Source organism: Ranitomeya imitator, chromosome 1 (genome assembly GCF_032444005.1).
Source record: "Ranitomeya imitator isolate aRanImi1 chromosome 1, aRanImi1.pri, whole genome shotgun sequence".
Classification (NCBI taxonomy): Eukaryota; Metazoa; Chordata; class Amphibia; order Anura; family Dendrobatidae; genus Ranitomeya; species Ranitomeya imitator.
In genome coordinates this window covers 90,065,132-90,088,141 of record NC_091282.1, presented here as the reverse complement: position 1 = coordinate 90,088,141, position 23,010 = coordinate 90,065,132, and the positions used below count along the sequence as shown (strand labels likewise).

The 23,010-nt window shown below is 47.9% G+C and overlaps 1 protein-coding gene across 1 annotated transcript in view; it reads right to left on the bottom strand.

Annotated features, from left to right (window-relative positions):
* The window catches only part of PAIP1 (poly(A) binding protein interacting protein 1), a 44,974-nt gene extending 22,505 nt beyond the window's left edge, over window positions 1–22,469 (bottom strand). The window contains exons 1-4 of the mRNA XM_069748693.1: window positions 22,136–22,469; window positions 4,290–4,441; window positions 1,689–1,886; window positions 1,475–1,587 (exon numbers count right to left, since the gene is read on the bottom strand). Coding sequence (XP_069604794.1) covers window positions 1,475–1,587; window positions 1,689–1,886; window positions 4,290–4,441; window positions 22,136–22,370 — 698 coding nt within the window. The 5' untranslated portion in view covers window positions 22,371–22,469. The remainder of the gene's footprint in view (window positions 1–1,474; window positions 1,588–1,688; window positions 1,887–4,289; window positions 4,442–22,135) is intronic.
* Between the last annotated feature and the right edge of the window lie 541 nt (window positions 22,470–23,010).

Below are 23,010 nucleotides of genomic sequence, written 5' to 3'. Positions count from 1 at the left end.
AACATATACTCACCTTCTGAAGGCCCGTTGAAGTCCTGCTATACTCACCATCCGCCGTCTTTCCAGCTCCTCGCGTCGCTCTCGGGACCGCTCCATTGCAAGCGGCAGCTTTCGGTCCCAGGGCTGGTGTATGATGATGACGTCGCGGTCACATGACTGTGACGTCACAGCAGGTCCTTGTCGCACACCAGCCCTGGGACCGGAAGCTGCCGCTTGCAATGGAGCGGTCCCGGAAGTGACGCGAGGAGCGGGAAAGGCGGCGGATGGTGAGTATAGTAGGTTTTTTTTTTTATTATTATTTTTAACATGACATGTTTACTATTGATGCTGCATAGGCAGCATCAATAGTAAATAGTTGGGGACACACAGGGTTAATAGCAGCGGTAGCGGAGTGCGTTACACCGCGGGCCATTACCGCTGCCATTAACCCTGTGTGAGCGGTGAGTGGAGGGGATTATGGAGCGGGCACCGGGCAGTGAGTGCAGGGGAGTAGGGGAGGGACTAATCGGACTGTGGCCGTCGCTGATTGGTCGCGGCAGCCATGACAGGCAGCTGCCGAGACCAATCAGCGAATGAATAACCGTGACAGACAGAAGGACAGACAGACGGAAGTGACCCTTAGACAATTATATAGTAGAATATATATATATATATATATATATATATACATACACACACATATACATATATACATACACACACGCACATATTTCACCACATATACCCCCCTTTTTCCTTCCTAGTTTGGCGACTTGTCCGTATTCTTGTCCAATGTGTAAGCCAGCATTTGCTCAGCCGCACTTTGGCTACATAGATATATACGGACATCCCTATTATGCTGCAACATTTTAGGAGTTCTTTTCATTTCAGGACTGAGGGCAATGTATTGTGCCCATCTACATGGAGTTTTTATTTTTCAGTGGATGGAGCTGTTCGATGACTTTTTTTTTTGCAGGGCAAGACGAAGCTTTTATTGATACCATTTTGAGTTAGATATGACGCTTTGATCGCTTGTTACATCATTTTCTGTGGAATTACATAGACAAAAAGTAATTTTGGTGTTCTTGATTTTTTTTTTGTCTTCTATGGTTTTTACAATAGGTTTAATTACTTTTTTGTGTTGATAGATCAGACTCTTCTGAAACTTGCTATACCAAATGTGAGTATTTTCTGTATCTTTATTTTTTTTTAACACTTTTCACTGTTCTTGTTAGTCTCCTTAGAGGAATCGAAGCCAAGTCCGATCACTTGTGCTATACACAGCAATGCTATAGGTAAAAGTTGTGGCCACTGCTATGGAGTCACCAATCGCACATTTGCGACACAATAAAGTGATGACAGTGTCTCAATCCTTAGCTGTCAATCATGGCCATAGGTGTGCCTAAACAGATCGATCCAAGCAAAATGTGAAGCAGCCGGCAGGTATTTGGAGGAGAGATAAATCAGTGAGAATGCCAACATATATTATAGTTACCTCTTAAGGAGCCGTTGCCTGAAGTTCCAGTTCGGTGGGTTTATCTGAAGATTGCTTGTCAAGTGATTACACAAACGTGCACCCGTATAAGAGAAGTTGGGAACCGATGTTGCCTTTATATCAAAAATATATATATATTATTTCACTAAGTAGCACAATATTAGGGAAGAACCCTGGAAAGAAACAAATCCCGTAACCACAGCCTGTGACCTACCTGCTCATAGATGAGCTCCACCAGTTCCTGTAAGGATTCTTCCGTAGTCACCCAGCTGTTCAGTAAGTCCGTAAACTGGGTGATCTCAGCCTCAAAGCTGCCCGGCTCTTCAGTCAAATGGTTCAGCGTTTCCTGGACAAACCCTGCCAGCGTTATCTCCGGGACAGCCGAATATCCCACATTATTCTCCTCGTAGGACTAGGACAATCACATGACAGAAGAAATACATTCTAAATAAAAATCAGACTATGCAAGACGTGAGCAGATATGGACATATACCATCCTCCTCAGAACACACGAGAAGCGGGCAGATATGGACATATACCATCCTCCTCAGACCACACGAGAAGCGGGCAGATATGGACATATACAATCCTCCTCATACTACATGAGATGTGGTCAGATATGGACATACTCCATCCTCTTCACACTACAAGAGACGTAGGCAGACATGGACATATACCATCCTCCTCAGGACACACGAGAAGCGGGCAAATATGGACATATACCATCCTCCTCATACTACATGGTCAGATATGGACAAATACCATCCCCACACTACATGAGACATGGGCAGATATGTACATACACCATCCTCCTCAGATTACACGAGACGTGGATATGGACATATACCATCCTCCTCAGACTACACAAGAAGCGGGCAGATATGGACATATACCATACTCGTCAGACCACACGAGAAGCGGGCAGATATGGACATATACCATACTCGTCAGACCACACGAGAAGCGGGCAGATATGGACATATACCATCCTCCTCAGACCACACGAGAAGCGGGCAGATATGGACATATACCATACTCCTCAGACCACACGAGAAGCGGGCAGATATGGACATATACCATACTCCTCAGACCACACGAGAAGCGGGCAGATATGGACATACCATCCTCCTCAGACCACACAAGAAGCGGGCAGATATGGACATATACCATCCTCCTCAGACCACACGAGAAGCGGGCAGATATGGACATATACCATCCTCCTCAGACCACACGAGAAGCGGGCAGATATGGACATATACCATCCTCCTCAGACCACACGAGAAGCGGGCAGATATGGACATACCATCCTCCTCAGACCACACGAGAAGCGGGCAGATATGGACATATACCATCCTCCTCAGACCACACGAGAAGCGGGCAGATATGGACATATACCATACTCCTCAGACCACACGAGAAGCGGGCAGATATGGACATATACCATACTCCTCAGACCACACGAGAAGCGGGCAGATATGGACATACCATCCTCCTCAGACCACACAAGAAGCGGGCAGATATGGACATATACCATCCTCCTCAGACCACACGAGAAGCGGGCAGATATGGACATATACCATCCTCCTCAGACCACACGAGAAGCGGGCAGATATGGACATATACCATCCTCCTCAGACCACACGAGAAGCGGGCAGATATGGACATAACATCCTCCTCAGACCACACGAGAAGCGGGCAGATATGGACATACCATCCTCCTCAGACCACACGAGAAGCGGGCAGATATGGACATATACCATACTCCTCAGACCACATGAGAAGCGGGCAGATATGGACATATACCATCCTCCTCAGACCACACGAGAAGCAGGCAGATATGGACATAACATCCTCCTCAGACCACACGAGAAGCGGGCAGATATGGACATACCATCCTCCTCAGACCACACGAGAAGCGGGCAGATATGGACATATACCATCCTCCTCAGACCACACAAGAAGCGGGCAGATATGGACATATACCATACTCCTCAGACCACACAAGAAGCGGGCAGATATGGACATACCATCCTCCTCAGACCACACGAGAAGCGGGCAGATATGGACATATAGGATCCTCCTCAGACCACACGAGAAGCAGGCAGATATGGACATACCATCCTCCTCAGATTACACGAGACGTGGGCAGATATGGACATATAGGATCCTCCTAACCTCTTCATAAAACCTAACAAATCGCTTGATGTGATGTGGCAGCACTGACCGAACAGATTTTTTTTTCCTTTACTTTGGTACATACATATTAGCATTAAATTCATAATTATTATTTTAGTAAAAGACAAATTTTTCTAGCAAACATTATTGGTAAATCATACTATAAGTTAATTGTACAGGTAATTACGGTCACGATGATACCAAAAATGTGTATACTAAGGTTTTATCATCGACGAGGCACCGCTGACATCACCTGATCGCAGGAGTCAATCACGCGTGGACCTGCTGCTGGAGCAGCGACTTCCCCCTTTTGGTGTAAATGTATATATTATTTTTTAATATATCAGGAAAATTTGCCAGGACAACCCCTTTAATGAACCAGATCCAAATTGAAGAAAGGGACAGCGCCACACCAGGAAGTGAAAAAGCAGTCCCTTTCTTCAATTTGGATCTGGTTCATTAAAGGGGTTGTCCTGGCAAATTTTCATGATATATTACTACACCATTATTGGTGTATACTATACTATACTATTATATACTATTACTATATATTACTACACCACGTAATAAGGACAGGGGCAGATCACACAACCCAATAATGATAGAGGCAGAGCCCACTCGCACATGACAGAATACCTACATTGCCATCTGCAAAGTATCCGGAGGGATAAAACTCTGCAGCATTTGCAGACAGTTTGGAGATCACGGTCCTGGAGTCGGAGTGCTGACCCTTAGACACGGCCATTGAGCTGGTCTCTATCGCTATCTGAGCCTTCTTCTGGTTGATTTGGACTGCGGAGAAAACAAGAAATGGTAAAACATTTTATATCGAAAATATTCTTTCCAATGATTTCTAAAATAGGAAAATGAGACATTATCCTGTTGCCCACGATCATCAATTCTGGGATGTATTAACAGAAGCATACAGTCTACATCACGTGACGTCATTATCCCCCTCTACTCCTCTTTGGTCAGACCTCATCTGGAATACTGTGTCCAGTTTTGGGCAACACATCAACAAACTGCAGCAAGTTTAGAGAAGAGCGACCAGAATGGTGACCGGTCTGCAAACCATGTCCTATGAGGAACGTTAACAGGATTTGGGAATGTTTAGCTTGCAGAAAAGAAGACTGAGAGGAGACTTAATAGCGGTCTAGAAATATCTCAAGGGCTGTCACATTGTAGAAGGATCATCTCTATTCTCATTTGCACAAGGAAAGACGAGAAGCAATGGGATGAAACTGAATGGGAGGAGACACAGATTAGATATTAGAAAAAACTTTTTGACAGTTACGGTGATCAATGAGTGGAACAGGCTGCCACGAGGGGTGGTGAGTTCTCCTTCTATGGAAGTCTTCAAAGGGAACCGGTCACCCCGAAAATCGCGGGTGAGGTAAGCCCACCGGCATCAAGGGCTTATCTACAGCATTCTGTAATGCTGTAGATAAGCCCCCGATGTTACCTGAAAAAGGAGAAAAAGACGTTATATTATACTCTCCCAGGGGAGGTCCCGCTGCTGGTCAGGTCAGATGGGCGTCTCTGGTCCGCTCCGGCGCCTCCTATCTTCATTACAAGACGTCCTCTTCTGATCTTCAGCCACAGCTCCGGCGCAGGCGTACTTTGCTCTGCCCTGTTGAGGGCAGACAAAGTACTGCAGTGCGCAGGCGCCGGACCTCTCTGACCTTTCCGGCGCCTACGCACTGCAGAACTATCCTCTGCCCTCAAGAGGGCAGAGCAAAGTACGCCTGCGCCGGAGCCGTGGCTGAAGATCACAAGAGGACATCTTGTAATGAAGATGGGAGGCGCCGCAGCGGACCGGAGACACCCATCCGACCTGACCAGCAGCGGGACCGCCCCTGGGTGAGTATAATATAACGTCTTTTTCTCCTCTTTCAGGTAACATCGGGGGCTTATCTACAGCGTTACAGAATGCTGTAGATAAGCCCCTGATGCCGGTGGGCTTACCTCACCCGAGATTTCCGGGGTGACAGGTTCCCTTCAAACAGAGGCTGGACAGACACCTGTCTGGGATGATTTAGTGAATCCTGCTTTGAGCAGGTGGTTGGACCAGATGACCCAGGAGGTCCCTTCCAATTCTATCATTCTATGAAAAGCCTGTGTAGGAGCATTAACAATTAACCTACATATGCTGTAACAAAACAGCAACTGTCAGAAATCTGCATGGAATGCAATATGTTTATTTGTTTTAAAAATTGTGTTGGCTCTCGCATAATTTTCATAACCAGCAGAGGTAAAGCCAAAGGCTGAGGGCTGATGTTAATATTCTTGGAAGGAGCCAATAGCCAAAGGTTCCCAGACTATTAATATCAACTCACAGTTGTTTGCTTAGCCTTTACTGGCTAGTTTACAGGGGAACCCCAGAAAAAAATTGGCATGGGATTCCCCAATAAAATCAAACAAGCAAAGGCTACGCAGACAGCTGCGGGCTGATATTAATAGCCTGGGAAGGGGCCATGGATATCGGCATCCCCCCCGCCAGGCTAAAAACCATGAGCTCTCAGCCCCCCCTGAAATGGTGCATCTTATAGATGCGCCAATTCTGGCACTTAGCTTCACTCTTCCCACTTACCCTGTAGCGGTGGCAAGTGGGGTTCATATTTGTGGGGTTGAAGTCACCTCTGTAGTGTCAGATGACATCAAGCCCACAGGTTAGTAATGGAGAGGAGTCTGCAAGACACATATCCATTACTAACCCTATAGTGATATTGTATAAAACACAGACACCCAGAATAAACTCTTTTATTTGAAATAATTACACAGTCATTTATTGAATCTAAATTTACCATACTTACTGAACGCCTAATCCCCGACGCCCTCGTCTCCTGCAAACATTCAAAAAATAATAAACTAACGTATAATACTATCCTGTCCAATGGCGATCTCACGTGTAGAGCAGTTACAGCGGGAGATGTGACCGCTCTACCCGGCCTCCGGCGATACACTGAAAGGAGGTAATCATTCCTGCAGTGTATCACTGAGCTGCTGTGAGATCACCGAAGTTCATCAGCTCCAGTGCTCTCACCTCTACCACTGTGTGAGAACTTGCTCACGCAGCAGTGCCGTAAGTGAGAGCACCGGAGCTGATCATCTGATGAACTCCGGTGAACACTCACGGCAGCTCAGTGATAAACTGCGGGAGCGATTACCTCCTGTCAGTGTATCGCTGGAGGCCGGGTAGAGCAGTCACATCTCCCGATGTGACTGTTCTACACGTGAAATCGGCGTGGGACACTCGGGATTAAATGGACTATGGCGGAAAGGTGAGTATATGTTGGTTTCTTATTTTTTTTATTGTTTGCAGGAGACACGGGAAGCGGAGATTAGGTGTTCGGTGAGTATATATTTTGTATGTAAATGTGTATGTAATTATGTAAATGTTTAGATTTTTTAAGAACTGAACACAGGCGCCGGATGAGGAGACTATTCTCCCATCATCAGCTCATGCTGTTTCTGTTATATGTGACAAAAGATGTAGCCAGATGGGAGTAGTAGTCCCATCAGATGACGTCTAGGTACACATGTCGCATGGGTACACACACACAGAGACACATGCACACATTCTCCGCCCGCACACTTCCTCCTTCTAACATCATTTCCTTTGATAAATCGCAGCATTTTTAGCAGCAAATCTGCAGCAAATACGCAAACCTTTTTACACCTGCGTTTTTGCTGCAGATTTGTCGGACTCAATTTAAGTCAATGAGCCAAAAACGCTGCGAAGACGCATACACAACAGGTGCACATAGCCTCGACGGGTCCGTCAGAAAGACGGGCCCAGTGCACACGTTTTCCACAATCTGCACAGGATCCGTCATTTCAACGTCTTGACGGATCCTGTGCAGATTTGGAAGACGGAAGTGTGAAAGAGGCCTAAGCGTTCAATTTTTAAAAGGGATAACAGGTGAAAATAAACAGCACAATTTCTCGAGTGCGCCCTATCCCATATGTGGTCAAAAAATACTTTTCAGACACAGTGCGAAGCTCAGAAGGGAGGAAGCGCCATATTACGGGCCTGAGATGACGGGCCTGAGAGGGGACATGCTTTTTATGTACATTGAGTTGACGCTTTTATTGGCAACATTTTTTACACCATTCCTCGTGTAGTATAAGAGATTAGATGACGTTATTCTTTGGGTTGGTGCGATTACAGCGATACCAGATTTATATTGCGTTTTTATATTTGGCTGCTGTCACACACGAAGACGCTTTTTATACAAAAAAAAGTTTTCGCATCCCCATATTTTTAGAGCTATAATTCTTCCATATTTCGGACGACAGTCATGCGACGGCTTGTTTTCTTGCGGGACGAGTTGACGCTTTTATTGGTGTCATTGTCAGTCACATTACATTTTTTGATCGCTTTCTATTCAGAATTTTGGGAGGCAGAACGAACAAAAAACAACAATTCAGGAATTTTTGTTTATGCCATTCCACATGTGGTAAAATTGGTAAGTCAGCTTTACTCTTTGGGTCAGTATGATTACAGTCAGGGCTGTTGAGTTGGTGAGCCAATCCTTCGACTCCACAGAATTGCCTCACTACTTAAAACGGCAGCCACTTAGGGGCCTTATTCCCTCATCGCTGTATTAACCCCTTCACGACATGCGCCGTACTAGTACTGCGCATGCCGTGAATCCCCCTTTGATGTGGGCTCCGGCGGTGAGCCCACATCAAAGTCGCGACATGTCAGCTGTTTTGTACAGCTGACATGTGCGCGCAATAGCAGCGGGTGAAATCGCAATTCACCCGCCGCTATTAACCTGTTAAATGCCGCTGTCAAACACAGACAGCGGCATTTAACTACCGCATCCGGCCGGGCGGCCGGATATGACGTCATCGCCGACCCCCGTCACATGATCGGGGGTCGGCGATGCATCAGGAAGGTAACCATAGAGGTCCTTGAGACCTCTATGGTTACTGATGCCGGCCTGCTGTGAGCGCCCCCCTGTGGTCGGCGCTCACAGCACACCTGCATTTCAGCTACATAGCAGCGATCTGATGATCGCTGCTATGTAGCAGAGCCGATCAGGCTATGCCAGCTTCTAGCCTCCCATGGAGGCTATTGAAGCATGGCACAAGTAAAAAAAAAAATGTTTTTAAAAATATGAAAAAAATATAAAAAATATAAAAGTTTAAATCACCCCCCTTTCGCCCCATCCTAAATAAAACAATAAAAAAAAATCATACACACATATTTGGTATCGCCGTGTTCAGAATCGCCCGATCTATCAATTAAAAAAAAAGGATTAACCTGATCGCTAAACGGCGTAGCGAGAAAAAAATCCGAAACACCAGAATTACGTTTTTTTGGTCGCCGCGACATTGCATTAAAATGCAATAACGGGCGATCAAAAGAACGTATCTGCGCAAAAATGGTATCATTAAAAACATCAGCTCGGCACGCAAAAAATAAGCCCTCAACCGACCCCAGATGATGAAAAATGGAGACGCTACGGGTATCGGAAAATGGCACTTTACAATATTGCGGCCAGCGGGAAAGGAAGGGGTGAATAAAAGACCCGAAAACACCGCCCATCGGACCAAAAAAAGGGCCCGCCAAATTTAGGTGACAGGTTCCCTTTAAAAGGGCCCCTCAGAGTCTGAAAATCTCCGAGATCTCAGCTGAGACACTGGAGAACACGATCAGGGATGGACTTTCTGGCTATTCAATTTAAAAAAAAAAAGAAAGAGGTGTGCCCGCTATTAAAATGATTTTCCTCTATTCTGACATGATATACATGACATAAGAGAGAAATGATGTCCCCAAGGCCCCCCCCCCCCCACGATAACGCCACTTGCGCTCAACACTACTGACAACATATAGATAACGACCTAATGATATCAAATTCTGTATAGCACCTTTGGGTTCAAAATCCTCACTATACCACTGGATAAAATCCTTGAGGGGTCTAGTTTCCAAAATGGGGTCACTTGTGCAGGAACAGTGGAAACCTCCCACATCAGGGGCTCTCTAAATGCGACATAGCGTTCGCTCTCGATTCCAGCCATTTTTGAGTTATAAAAGTCAAATGATCCTCCTTTCCCCACATTAAGCATAACCCGGGGAAACTGCAAAAAAATTTAGGGGTTCATTTTCTCCCTTTACCCTTGTGAAAATTATTTTTGTGAAAAGTAGTAAAATGTTAATTTTTTCCTTCCACATTCCATTAATTCCTGTGAAGCACCTGAAGGGTTGATAAACTTCTTGAATGTGGTTTTGAGGACTTTGAGGGGTGCAGTTTTTAGAATGGTGTCACTGTTGGATATTTTCTTATTTAGGCCCCAACAAAGTCACCTAAAATGTGATGTTGTCCCTAAAAAAAATGTTTTTTAAAATTGTCAGAAAAATGAGAAATCGCTGGTCAACTTTTACATTGTTTTCCGCCCGCCTCACTGAAAGTCCTGCTACTGGAACAACATGGGCCTAAATCCTCCCAGGAGCCGGCGGTTGTCAGTCACCGCTCACTATACGGTGAGCAGCAGATGTAGGCACTCCTCCCCCGACACTGATAGCCGGATCTGCAGAGCAACAGTGAAGAGCCAGCTGTCAATCTAAGGGTCAGGGAAAGCGCCAAGCCGCCAACACTGTACAACGAGCGGTGACTGGAGCGGCTCCATGTTCATCCGCGTGACTGAAAACCAGCAGCACCTGAGAAGTACATGATAGCTGTCATTTCACTGAGGTGGTCAGTCAACAATGTAACCAGGGCTGTGGAGTGGGGGTCGGTGTCTATTTTAGTGGGGTTGGAGTCAATATAAAATGGACTGAGTCCTGAAATATGTAATAAATTGGGTACAGCAGTACAATAGGCAGGATGTGCTGTAAGTATTGTCATAATAATTTTGGAAAGTTTTGAAATGTCATTTCTCAGTTTTGTTCCTTATCTAAGGATCTCCGCTTTTAGTTGAGATTAATCTGTACTGCACTTTATGTACATGCTCAGTAGTGAGGCAGTGCTGCACTTTATGTACATGCTCAGTAGTGAGGCAGTGCTGCACTTTATGTACATGCTCAGTAGTGAGGCAGTGCTACACTTTATGTACATGCTCAGTAGTGAGGCAGTGCTGCATTTTATGTACATGCTCTGTAGTGAGGCAGTGCTGCACTTTATGTACATGCTCAGTAGTGAGGCAGGGCTGCATTTTATGTACATGCTCAGTAGTGAGGCAGGGCTGCGCTTTATGTACATGCTCAGTAGTGAGGCAGTGCTGCACTTTATGTACATGCTCAGTAGTGAGGCAGGGCTGCGCTTTATGTACATGCTCAGCAGTGAGGCAGGGCTGCACTTTATGTACATGCTCAGTAGTGAGGCAGTGCTGCACTTTATGTACATGCTCTGTAGTGAGGCAGTGCTACACTTTATGTACATGCTCAGTAGTGAGGCAGGGCTGCATTTTATGTACATGCTCAGTAGTGAGGCAGGGCTGCGCTTTATGTACATGCTCAGTAGTGAGGCAGGGCTGCGCTTTATGTACATGCTCAGTAGTGAGGCAGGGCTGCATTTTATGTACATGCTCAGTAGTGAGGCAGGGCTGCGCTTTATGTACATGCTCAGTAGTGAGGCAGTGCTGCACTTTATGTACATGCTCAGTAGTGAGGCAGTGCTGCGCTTTATGTACATGCTCAGTAGTGAGGCAGTGCTGCGCTTTATGTACATGCTCAGCAGTGAGGCAGGGCTGCACTTTATGTACATGCTCAGTAGTGAGGCAGGGCTGCATTTTATGTACATGCTCAGTAGTGAGGCAGGGCTGCACTTTATGCACATGCTCAGTAGTGAGGCAGTGCTGCGCTTTATGTACATGCTCAATAGTGAGGCAGGGCTGCGCTTTATGCACATGCTCAGTAGTGAGGCAGGGCTGCATTTTATGTACATGCTCAGTAGTGAGGCAGGGCTGCGCTTTATGTACATGCTCAGTAGTGAGGCAGTGCTGCATTTTATGTACATGCTCAGTAGTGAGGCAGGGCTGCACTTTATGCACATGCTCAGTAGTGAGGCAGTGCTGCGCTTTATGTACATGCTCAATAGTGAGGCAGGGCTGCGCTTTATGCACATGCTCAGTAGTGAGGCAGGGCTGCATTTTATGTACATGCTCAGTAGTGAGGCAGGGCTGCGCTTTATGTACATGCTCAGTAGTGAGGCAGGGCTGCATTTTATGTACATGCTCAGTAGTGAGGCAGGGCTGCGCTTTATGTACATGCTCAGTAGTGAGGCAGTGCTGCACTTTATGTACATGCTCAGTAGTGAGGCAGTGCTGCGCTTTATGTACATGCTCAGTAGTGAGGCAGTGCTGCGCTTTATGTACATGCTCAGCAGTGAGGCAGGGCTGCACTTTATGTACATGCTCAGTAGTGAGGCAGGGCTGCATTTTATGTACATGCTCAGTAGTGAGGCAGGGCTGCACTTTATGCACATGCTCAGTAGTGAGGCAGTGCTGCGCTTTATGTACATGCTCAATAGTGAGGCAGGGCTGCGCTTTATGCACATGCTCTGTAGAGAGGCAGTGCTACACTTTATGTACATGCTCAGTAGTGAGACAGTGCTGCGCTTTATGTACATGCTCAATAGTGAGGCAGGGCTGCGCTTTATGCACATGCTCTGTAGTGAGGCAGTGCTGCATTTTATGTACATGCTCAGTAGTGAGCCAGTGCCTGCGCTTTATGTACATGCTCAGTAGTGAGACAGGGCTGCATTTTATGTACATGCTCAGTAGTGAGCCAGTGCCTGCGCTTTATGCACATGCTCTGTAGTGAGGCAGTGCTGCATTTTATGTACATGCTCAGTAGTTAGGCAGTGCTGCGCTTTATGTACATGCTCATTAGTGAGGCAGTGCTGCACTTTATGTACATGCTCAGTAGTGAGGCAGTGCTGCACTTTATGTACATGCTCAGCAGTGAGCCAGTGCTGCGCTTTATGTACATGCTCAGTAGTGAGGCAGTGCTGCGCTTTATGTGCATGCTCAGTAGTGACCAGTGCTGCACTTTATGTACATGCTCAGTAGTGAGGCAGTGCTGCGCTTTATGTACATGCTCAGTAGTGAGCCAGTCCTGTGGAGTCGGAGGTTTGGCTTATCGACTCGACAGCCCTACTAGCCAGCAGATTAACCCTATATTTGTATGTGCACACTGAGTTTTCTAGAGGAAACCACTTAAAGAAATGCTACTTCTTAGGCCGGCGTCACACTAGCGAGTTTTACGGACGTATTAGCGCAGCAAATACGTCCAGAAAATACGTATTGCACACGGCCCAATGATTCTCTATGGGGCAGCTCCTATGTGCCGTTTATTACACATCCGTAATATATGGTATGTTACGGGCGTAGAAAATCGCAGCATGCTGCGTTTGTCAGCGCATTGCGCCAAAAATACGCCAATGAAAGTCTATGGGGGCGAGAAAATTACGGATTACACACGGACCAACGGTGTGACTTGCGAGAAATATGCAGCAGTGTTCTATAGAAAAGCCGGCAATTCAGTGCGGTGTACAGTAAAATCACACTGATAGAATAGAATAGGTAGAATAAATGTGTACACATAGGAGAGAAATATATATATATATATATATATATATATATATATATATATATATATATATATATATACACACACACACACACACACACACACACAGTGGGGCAAAAAAGTATTTAGTCAGTCAGCAATAGTGCAAGTTCCACCACTTAAAAAGATGAGAGGCGTCTGTAATTTACATCATAGGTAGACCTCAACTATGGGAGACAAACTGAGAAAAAAAAATCCAGAAAATCACATTGTCTGTTTTTTTAACATTTTATTTGCATATTATGGTGGAAAATAAGTACCGTATATACTCGAGTATAAGCCGACCCGAGTATAAGCCGACCCCCCTAATTTTGCCACAAAAAACTGGGAAAACCTATTGACTCGAGTATAAGCCTAGGGTGGAAATGCAGCAGCTACTGGTGAATTTCAAACATAAAAATAGATCATTATTTCCCCATAGCTGTGCCATACAGTGCTCTGCGCCGTTCATATCTCCCCATAGCTGTGCCCCATATAGTGCTCTGCACTGTTCATATTCCCCCTTGGCTGTGCCATACAGTGCTCTGCGCCGTTCATATCTCCCCACAGCTGTGCCCCATACAGTGCTCTGCAGCGTTCATATCTCCCCATAGCTGTGCCCCATACAGTGCTCTGCAGCGTTCATATCTCCCCATAGCTGTGCCATATAGTGCTCTGCAGCGTTCATATCTCCCCATAGCTGTGCCCCATACAGTGCACTGCAGAGTTCATATCTCCCCATAGCTGTGCCCCATATAGTGCTCTGCAGCGTTCATATCTCCCCATAGCTGTGCCCCATACAGTGCTCTGCAGCGTTCATATCTCCCCATAGCTGTGCCCCCATACAGTGCTCTGCACTGTTCATATTCCCCCTTGGCTGTGCCATATAGTGCTCTGCAGCGTTCATATATCCCCATAGATGCTCCACATACAGTGGGGCAAAAAAGTATTTAGTCAGTCAGCAATAGTGCAAGTTCCACCACTTAAAAAGATGAGAGGTGTCTGTAATTTACATCATAGGTAGACCTCAACTATGGGAGACAAACTGAGAAAAAAAAATCCAGAAAATCACATTGTCTGTTTTTTTAACATTTTATTTGCATATTATGAGGGAAAATAAGTATTTGGTCAGAAACAAAATTTCATCTCAATACTTTGTAATATATCCTTTGTTGCCAATGACAGAGGTCAAACGTTTTCTGTAAGTCTTCACAAGGTTGCCACACACTGTTGTTGGTATGTTGGCCCATTCCTCCATGCAGATCTCCTCTAGAGCAGTGATGTTTTTGGCTTTTCGCTTGGCAACACGGACTTTCAACTCCCTCCAAAGGTTTTTTATAGGGTTGAGATCTGGAGACTGGCTAGGCCACTCCAGGACCTTGAAATGCTTCTTACGAAGCCACTCCTTCGTTGCCCTGGCGATGTGCTTTGGATCATTGTCATGTTGAAAGACCCAGCAACGTTTCATCTTCAATGCCCTTGCTGATGGAAGGAGGTTTGCACTCAAAATCTCACGATACATGGCCCCATTCATTCTTTCATGTACCCGGATCAGTCGTCCTGGCCCCTTTGCAGAGAAACAGCCCCAAAGCATGATGTTTCCACCACCATGCTTTACAGTAGGTATGGTGTTTGATGGATGCAACTCAGTATTCTTTTTCCTCCAAACACGACAAGTTGTGTTTCTACCAAACAGTTCCAGTTTGGTTTCATCAGACCATAGGACATTCTCCCAAAACTCCTCTGGATCATCCAAATGCTCTCTAGCAAACTTCAGACGGGCCCGGACATGTACTGGCTTAAGCAGTGGGACACGTCTGGCACTGCAGGATCTGAGTCCATGGTGGCGTAGTGTGTTACTTATGGTAGGCCTTGTTACATTGGTCCCAGCTCTCTGCAGTTCATTCACTAGGTCCCCCCGCGTGGTTCTGGGATTTTTGCTCACCGTTCTTGTGATCATTCTGACCCCACGGGGTGGGATTTTGCGTGGAGCCCCAGATCGAGGGAGATTATCAGTGGTCTTGTATGTCTTCCATTTTCTAATTATTGCTCCCACTGTTGATTTCTTCACTCCAAGCTGGTTGGCTATTACAGATTTAGTCTTCCCAGCCTGGTGCAGGGCTACAATTTTGTTTCTGGTGTCCTTTGACAGCTCTTTGGTCTTCACCATAGTGGAGTTTGGAGTCAGACTGTTTGAGGGTGTGGACAGGTGTCTTTTTATACTGATAACAAGTTTAAACAGGTGCCATTACTACAGGTAATGAGTGGAGGAAAGAGGAGACTCTTAAAAAAGAAGTTACAGGTCTGTGAGAGCCAGAAATCTTGATTGTTTGTTTCTGACCAAATACTTATTTTCCACCATAATATGCAAATAAAATGTTAAAAAAACAGACAATGTGATTTTCTGGATTTTTTTTTCTCAGTTTGTCTCCCATAGTTGAGGTCTACCTATGATGTAAATTACAGACGCCTCTCATCTTTTTAAGTGGTGGAACTTGCACTATTGCTGACTGACTAAATACTTTTTTGCCCCACTGTAAATCTGTGCCATGGCCGCTGCTGCAATAAAAAAAAAAAAAGCCATACTCATCTCTCTTGCTTGCAGCTCCCAGCGTCTCGTCCCGGCGTCTCTGCACTGACTGATCAGGCAGAGGGCTGTTGTGAATTCTGTTGTCGGGCTCCCTCCTGTGGTCATGAATGGTACTTCGGCTGGTTCTGTCCATGGACTTCCTCTGGTGGGTGTTTCTGAGTTTCCTTCCACAGGTGACGAGGTTAATTCGTTAGCTGGCTGCTCTATTTAACTCCACTTAGATCTTTGCTCCATGCCACCTGTCAATGTTCCAGTATTGGTCTGTTCACTCCTGGATCGTTCTTGTGACCTGTCTTCCCAGCAGTAGCTAAGTTCCTGCTTGTATTTCTTTGGTTTGCTATTTTTCTGTCCAGCTTGCTATTTTTATTGTTGTCTTGCTTGCTGGAAGCTCTGGGACGCAGAGGGAGCGCCTCCGCACCGTGAGTCGGTGCGGAGGGTCTTTTTGCGCCCTCTGCGTGGTCTTTTTGTAGGTTTTTGTGCTGACCGCAAAGCAACCTTTCCTATCCTCGGTCTGTTCAGTAAGTCGGGCCTCACTTTGCTAAATCTATTTCATCTCTGTGTTTGTATTTTCATCTTTACTCACAGTCATTATATGTGGGGGGCTGCCTTTTCCTTTGGGGAATTTCTCTGAGGCAAGGTAGGCTTTATTTTTCTATCTTCAGGGCTAGCTAGTTTCTTAGGCTGTGCCGAGTTGCATAGGGAGCGTTAGGAGCAATCCACGGCTATTTCTAGTGTGTTTTGATAGGATTAGGGATTGCGGTCAGCAGAGTTCCCACGTCCCAGAGCTCGTCCTTTATTTTCAGTAACTATCAGGTTATTCCGTGTGCTCTTAACCACCAGGTCATAACAGAGGGCGCCGCGCACACTATATGCGTCATCGCGCCCTCTGACCTGCACAGTCAGAGCGGAGACGCTGGGAAGATGGAGCGACGCCGGGAAGCCATACGGATGACACACGGATAAATTTGTGCGTAAAAATCGCATCCTCACATTGAATACGGAACAGTGTTTTGGGACAATTACTGCGTATTACGGCCGTAAAAAACGGACCGTATTTACTTACGCCTAGTGTGACGCCGGCCTTAGGGAGTTTCTTTTCCTGAAGCCATTTTTGAAGAGTTTGTCAAGTTTGTTTTTTGGCAGTGCTTTTTCCTGAAGCGTTTTTATTGCAGCCTTTTGATAGGTCAGTGCCTAGTTTTCAGCATTTTGGTATGTGGCAGTGGCCAATATCGTAGCTTCTCTATAGTACTTGAATAAACACCAGAAAAATGCATGAATAAGTGGTTACAAAAAACGGCCTTCTAGAAAAGCAAAAACCTTCTAGGGCCGGCCATTTTATTGAAGAAAACAGCAGGCGGCTGCAGAAAGGCGATTTTGCTAAATATAACGTATTAGCAAAAATGTTCTTAATACCAGGCTAAAGTACCCGCAACCTATCAGAAGTCAGGCGCGAAAATCTGGGTGGTGGGAGAGCAGGATCCAGCAAACCTCACTGTCCCCATCACTGGGAAAGCACAAGATCACTCGGATTAATCCAAGATCTCGTTCTGTGAACTAAACCTCTGCATCACTGATGGCTAACTGCTCTAATAACAGGGAGGGTCCACCGAGCTGAAGGCGAGAGGAAAGCATCTTGGAGGGCAGAAAAGACAGACAAAATAAGGGAAATATTGGAGTTGGCGATGCTGGAAGTGAAGACCGCACCTCCCATAGGTCTCACTGTTTCTAGATGGACACAGCAATGTTTTTTTTTTTTTTTTTTAACCCTGCACAAAATCTTCATGCTCCATTCAGACTCTGCTTTTCCTGCTCTCGCCCCATCAGATATACACAGTACACCAGAGCCGCGTTCTGCGGCTAGAGGGGGACTACTGTACACATAATGACCTCCCACCAGCCGCAGACACAGTCACCGTCCATTCCCTGGCAGCCATCTGTGGTAGTGGTGGCAAACTGATAAACTGTGTAATAAAGGGACACAGAACAACTGCTGTATGGTCTAGGTCTGATCCTGGGACGGGATGGCAGGGGTAGTAGTACAGTGTAATATTGGGAATATGGTTCCGTGTACATGGCAGGGGTAGTAATACTGAGTGATATTAAGGTGGATGATGGGGCAGTAGTCCCGTGTACATGGCAGCGATCCTGTGTGATATTGGGGTGGACGATGGGGCAGTAGTCCCGTGTACATAGTAGGGCAGCGGTCCTGTGTGATATCGGGGTGGATGATGGGGCAGTAGTCCTGTGTACATGGCAGGGCAGCGGCTCCTGTGTTTTATTGGGATGGATGATGGGGAAGTAGTCTCGTGTACATAGCAGGGCAGCGGTCCTGTGTGATATTGGGTGGATGATGGGGCAGTAGTCCTGTGTACATGGCGGGGCAGTAGTCCTGTGTACATGGCAGGGCAGCGGTCCTGTGTGATAGTGGGGTGGATGATGGGGCAGTAGTCCTGTGTGATATTGGGGTGATGATGGGGCAGTAGTCCTGTGTGATATTGGGGTGGACGATGGGGCAGTAGTCCTGTGTGATATTGGGGTGGACGATGGGGCAGTAGTCCTGTGTGATATTGAGGTGGATGACGGGGCAGTAGTCCATGTACATGGCAGCGATCCTGTGTGATATTGGGGTGATGATGGGGCAGTAGTCCTGTGTGATATTGGGGTGATGATGGGGCAGTAGTCCTGTGTGATATTGGGGTGATGATGGGGCAGTAGTCCTGTGTGATATTGGGGTGATGATGGGGCAGTAGTCCTGTGTGATATTGGGGTGATGATGGGGCAGTAGTCCTGTGTGATATTGGGGTGATGATGGGGCAGTAGTCCTGTGTGATATTAGGGTGATGATGGGGCAGTAGTCCTGTGTGATATTGGGGTGATGATGGGGCAGTAGTCCTGTGTGATATTGGGGTGATGATGGGGGCAGAAGTCCTGTGTGATATTGGGGTGATGATGGGGCAGCGGTCCTGTGTGATATTGGGGTGATGATGGGGCAGCGGTCCTGTGTGATATTGGGGTGATGATGGGGCAGTAGTCCTGTGTGATATTGGGGTGATGATGGGGCAGTAGTCCTGTGTGATATTGGGGTGATGATGGAGCAGTAGTCCTGTGTGATATTGGGGTGATGATGGGGCAGTAGTCCTGTGTGATATTGGGGTGATGATGGGGCAGTAGTCCTGTGTGATATTGGGGTGATGATGGAGCAGTAGTCCTGTGTGATATTGGGGTGATGATGGGGCAGTAGTCCTGTGTGATATTGGGGTGATGATGGAGCAGTAGTCCTGTGTGATATTGGGGTGATGATGGGGCAGTAGTCCTGTGTGATATTGGGGTGATGATGGAGCAGTAGTCCGTGTACATGGCAGCAATCCTGTGTGATATTGGGGTGATGATGGGGGCAGTAGTCCTGTGTGATATTGGGGTGATGATGGGGCAGTAGTCCTTTGTGATATTGGGGTGATGATGGGGCACTAGTCCGTGTACATGGCAGCAATCCTGTGTGATATTGGGGTGATGATGGGGGCAGTAGTCCTGTGTGATATTGGGGTGATGATGGGGCAGTGGTCCTGTGTGATATTGGGGTGATGATGGGGCAGTAGTCCTGTGTGATATTAGGGTGATGATGGGGCAGCAGTCCTGTGTGATATTGGGGTGATGATGGGGGCAGTAGTCCTGTGTGATATTGGGGTGATGATGGGGCAGTAGTCCTGTGTGATATTGGGGTGATGATGGGGGCAGTAGTCCTGTGTGATATTGGGGTGATGATGGGGGCAGAAGTCCTGTGTGATATTGGGGTGATGATGGGGGCAGAAGTCCTGTGTGATATTGGGGTGATGATGGGGGCAGTAGTCCTGTGTGATATTGGGGTGATGATGGGGGCAGAAGTCCTGTGTGATATTGGGGTGATGATGGGGCAGTAGTCCTGTGTGATATTAGGGTGATGATGGGGCAGTAGTCCTGTGTGATATTAGGGTGATGATGGGGCAGCAGTCCTGTGTGATATTGGGGTGATGATGGGGGCAGTAGTCCTGTGTGATATTGGGGTGATGATGGGGGCAGTAGTCCTGTGTGATATTGGGGTGATGATGGGGGCAGTAGTCCTGTGTGATATTGGGGTGATGATGGGGGCAGTAGTCCGTGTACATGGCAGCAATCCTGTGTGATATTGGGGTGATGATGGGGGCAGTAGTCCTGTGTGATATTGGGGTGATGATGGGGGCAGTAGTCCTGTGTGATATTGGGGTGATGATGGGGGCAGTAGTCCTGTGTGATATTGGGGTGATGATGGGGGCAGTAGTCCTGTGTGATATTGGGGTGATGATGGGGGCAGAAGTCCTGTGTGATATTGGGGTGATGATGGGGCAGCGGTCCTGTGTGATATTGGGGTGATGATGGGGCAGTAGTCCTGTGTGATATTGGGGTGATGATGGGGCAGTAGTCCTTTGTGATATTGGGGTGATGATGGGGCAGTAGTCCTGTGTGATATTGGGGTGATGATGGGGCAGCGGTCCTGTGTGATATTGGGGTGATGATGGGGCAGTAGTCCTGTGTGATATTGGGGTGATGATGGGGCAGCAGTCCTGTGTGATATTGGGGTGATGATGGGGGCAGTAGTCCTGTGTGATATTGGGGTGATGATGGGGGCAGTAGTCCTGTGTGATATTGGGGTGATGATGGGGCAGCAGTCCTGTGTGATATTGGGGTGATGATGGGGGCAGTAGTCCTGTGTGATATTGGGGTGATGATGGGGCAGTAGTCCTGTGTGATATTGGGGTGATGATGGGGGCAGTAGTCCTGTGTGATATTGGGGTGATGATGGGGCAGCAGTCCTGTGTGATATTGGGGTGATGATGGGGGCAGTAGTCCTGTGTGATATTGGGGTGATGATGGGGCAGTAGTCCTGTGTGATATTGGGGTGATGATGGGGCAGCAGTCCTGTGTGATATTGGGGTGATGATGGGGGCAGTAGTCCTGTGTGATATTGGGGTGATGATGGGGCAGCAGTCCTGTGTGATATTGGGGTGATGATGGGGGCAGTAGTCCTGTGTGATATTGGGGTGATGATGGGGGCAGTAGTCCTGTGTGATATTGGGGTGATGATGGGGGCAGTAGTCCTGTGTGATATTGGGGTGATGATGGGGCAGCAGTCCTGTGTGATATTGGGGTGATGATGGGGCAGCAGTCCTGTGTGATATTGGGGTGATGATGGGGCAGCAGTCCTGTGTGATATTGGGGTGATGATGGGGGCAGTAGTCCTGTGTGATATTGGGGTGATGATGGGGCAGCAGTCCTGTGTGATATTGGGGTGATGATGGGGCAGCGGTCCTGTGTGATATTGGGGTGATGATGGGGCAGTAGTCCTGTGTGATATTGGGGTGATGATGGGGCAGTAGTCCTGTGTGATATTGGGGTGATGATGGGGCAGTAGTCCTGTGTGATATTGGGGTGATGATGGGGCAGTAGTCCTGTGTGATATTGGGGTGATGATGGGGCAGTAGTCCTGTGTGATATTGGGGTGATGATGGGGCAGTAGTCCTGTGTGATATTGGGGTGATGATGGGGCAGTAGTCCTGTGTGATATTGGGGTGATGATGGGGCAGCGGTCCTGTGTGATATTGGGGTGATGATGGGGCAGCAATCCTGTGTGATATTGGGGTGATGATGGGGCAGCGGTCCTGTGTGATATTGGGGTGATGATGGGGCAGTAGTCCTGTGTGATATTGGGGTGATGATGGGGGCAGCGGTCCTGTGTGATATTGGGGTGATGATGGGGCAGTAGTCCTGTGTGATATTGGGGTGATGATGGGGCAGTAGTCCTGTGTGATATTGGGGTGATGATGGGGCAGTAGTCCTGTGTGATATTGGGGTGATGATGGGGCAGCAATCCTGTGTGATATTGGGGTGATGATGGGGGCAGTAGTCCTGTGTGATATTGGGGTGATGATGGGGCAGCGGTCCTGTGTGATATTGGGGTGATGATGGGGCAGCGGTCCTGTGTGATATTGGGGTGATGATGGGGCAGTAGTCCTGTGTGATATTGGGGTGATGATGGGGGCAGCGGTCCTGTGTGATATTGGGGTGATGATGGGGCAGTAGTCCTGTGTGATATTGGGGTGATGATGGGGGCAGCGGTCCTGTGTGATATTGGGGTGATGATGGGGCAGTAGTCCTGTGTGATATTGGGGTGATGATGGGGCAGTAGTCCTGTGTGATATTGGGGTGATGATGGGGCAGTAGTCCTGTGTGATATTGGGGTGATGATGGGGCAGTAGTCCTGTGTGATATTGGGGTGATGATGGGGGTAGTAGTCCGTGTACATGGCGGGGCTGCCGTCCGGTACCTGTGGTGATGATGTTGCTCCCCACGGGAGGGCTGCTGAGCGGCGGCCTCAGGGGCTCTTGTTGCTGGAGTCCTCCCGGCCTCTGCGCTGAGGTGATGTTCCCGGATTCCTCTCCGTTATTCTGTCCCCGGAAGCCTGATTGAGCGTCCGCTTCTCGCCCGCGTCCTCTGCCCGTCCCCGAGCCACGACCTCTGCCTCTACCTCCACCAGGGGCTCTGTCAAAGCCGTCCCACATAGCGGTGCACACACTGTTCCGGTGCGGAGCTCGGTAGTCGAGCAGCCCTCTCCGGGCCCGATCACAAAACCCGCTCCGCCCCCTTGACAACAACAGAAACAGGATAGCGGGCAGACAGCGACATCTGTAGGACGGAGGTCACAGTGCACAGTTATTGCACACTGTAGTAGACGAGCGTCACACACAGCGCCACTAAGTGGCCGGAGGACTGCAGCGCGCCTAGCACGAAGGCTAGAACAGTCATAATGAAGTCCGCACTCCGCAACGTTCCAAAGTCATGTTCTGCTACACAGGGGCACTCGGCTCGGCTGCAGGAGGGGATGGGCAGCACAGGGGAGTGGGCAGGAGCGGGGAGAATCTCAGAGTGGCTGCAGGAGGGGATGGGCAGCACAGGGGAGTGGGCAGGAGCGGGGAGAATCTCAGAGTGTGTGCAGGAGGGGATGGGCAGCACAGGGGAGTGGGTGCAGGAGGGGATGGGCAGCACAGGGGAGTGGGCAGGAGGGGGGAGAATCTCAGAGTGGGTGCAGGAGGGGATGGGCAGCACAGGGGAGTGGGTGCAGGAGGGGATGGGCAGCACAGGGGAGTGGGCAGGAGCGGGGAGAATCTCAGAGTGGGTGCAGGAGGGGATGGGCAGCACAGG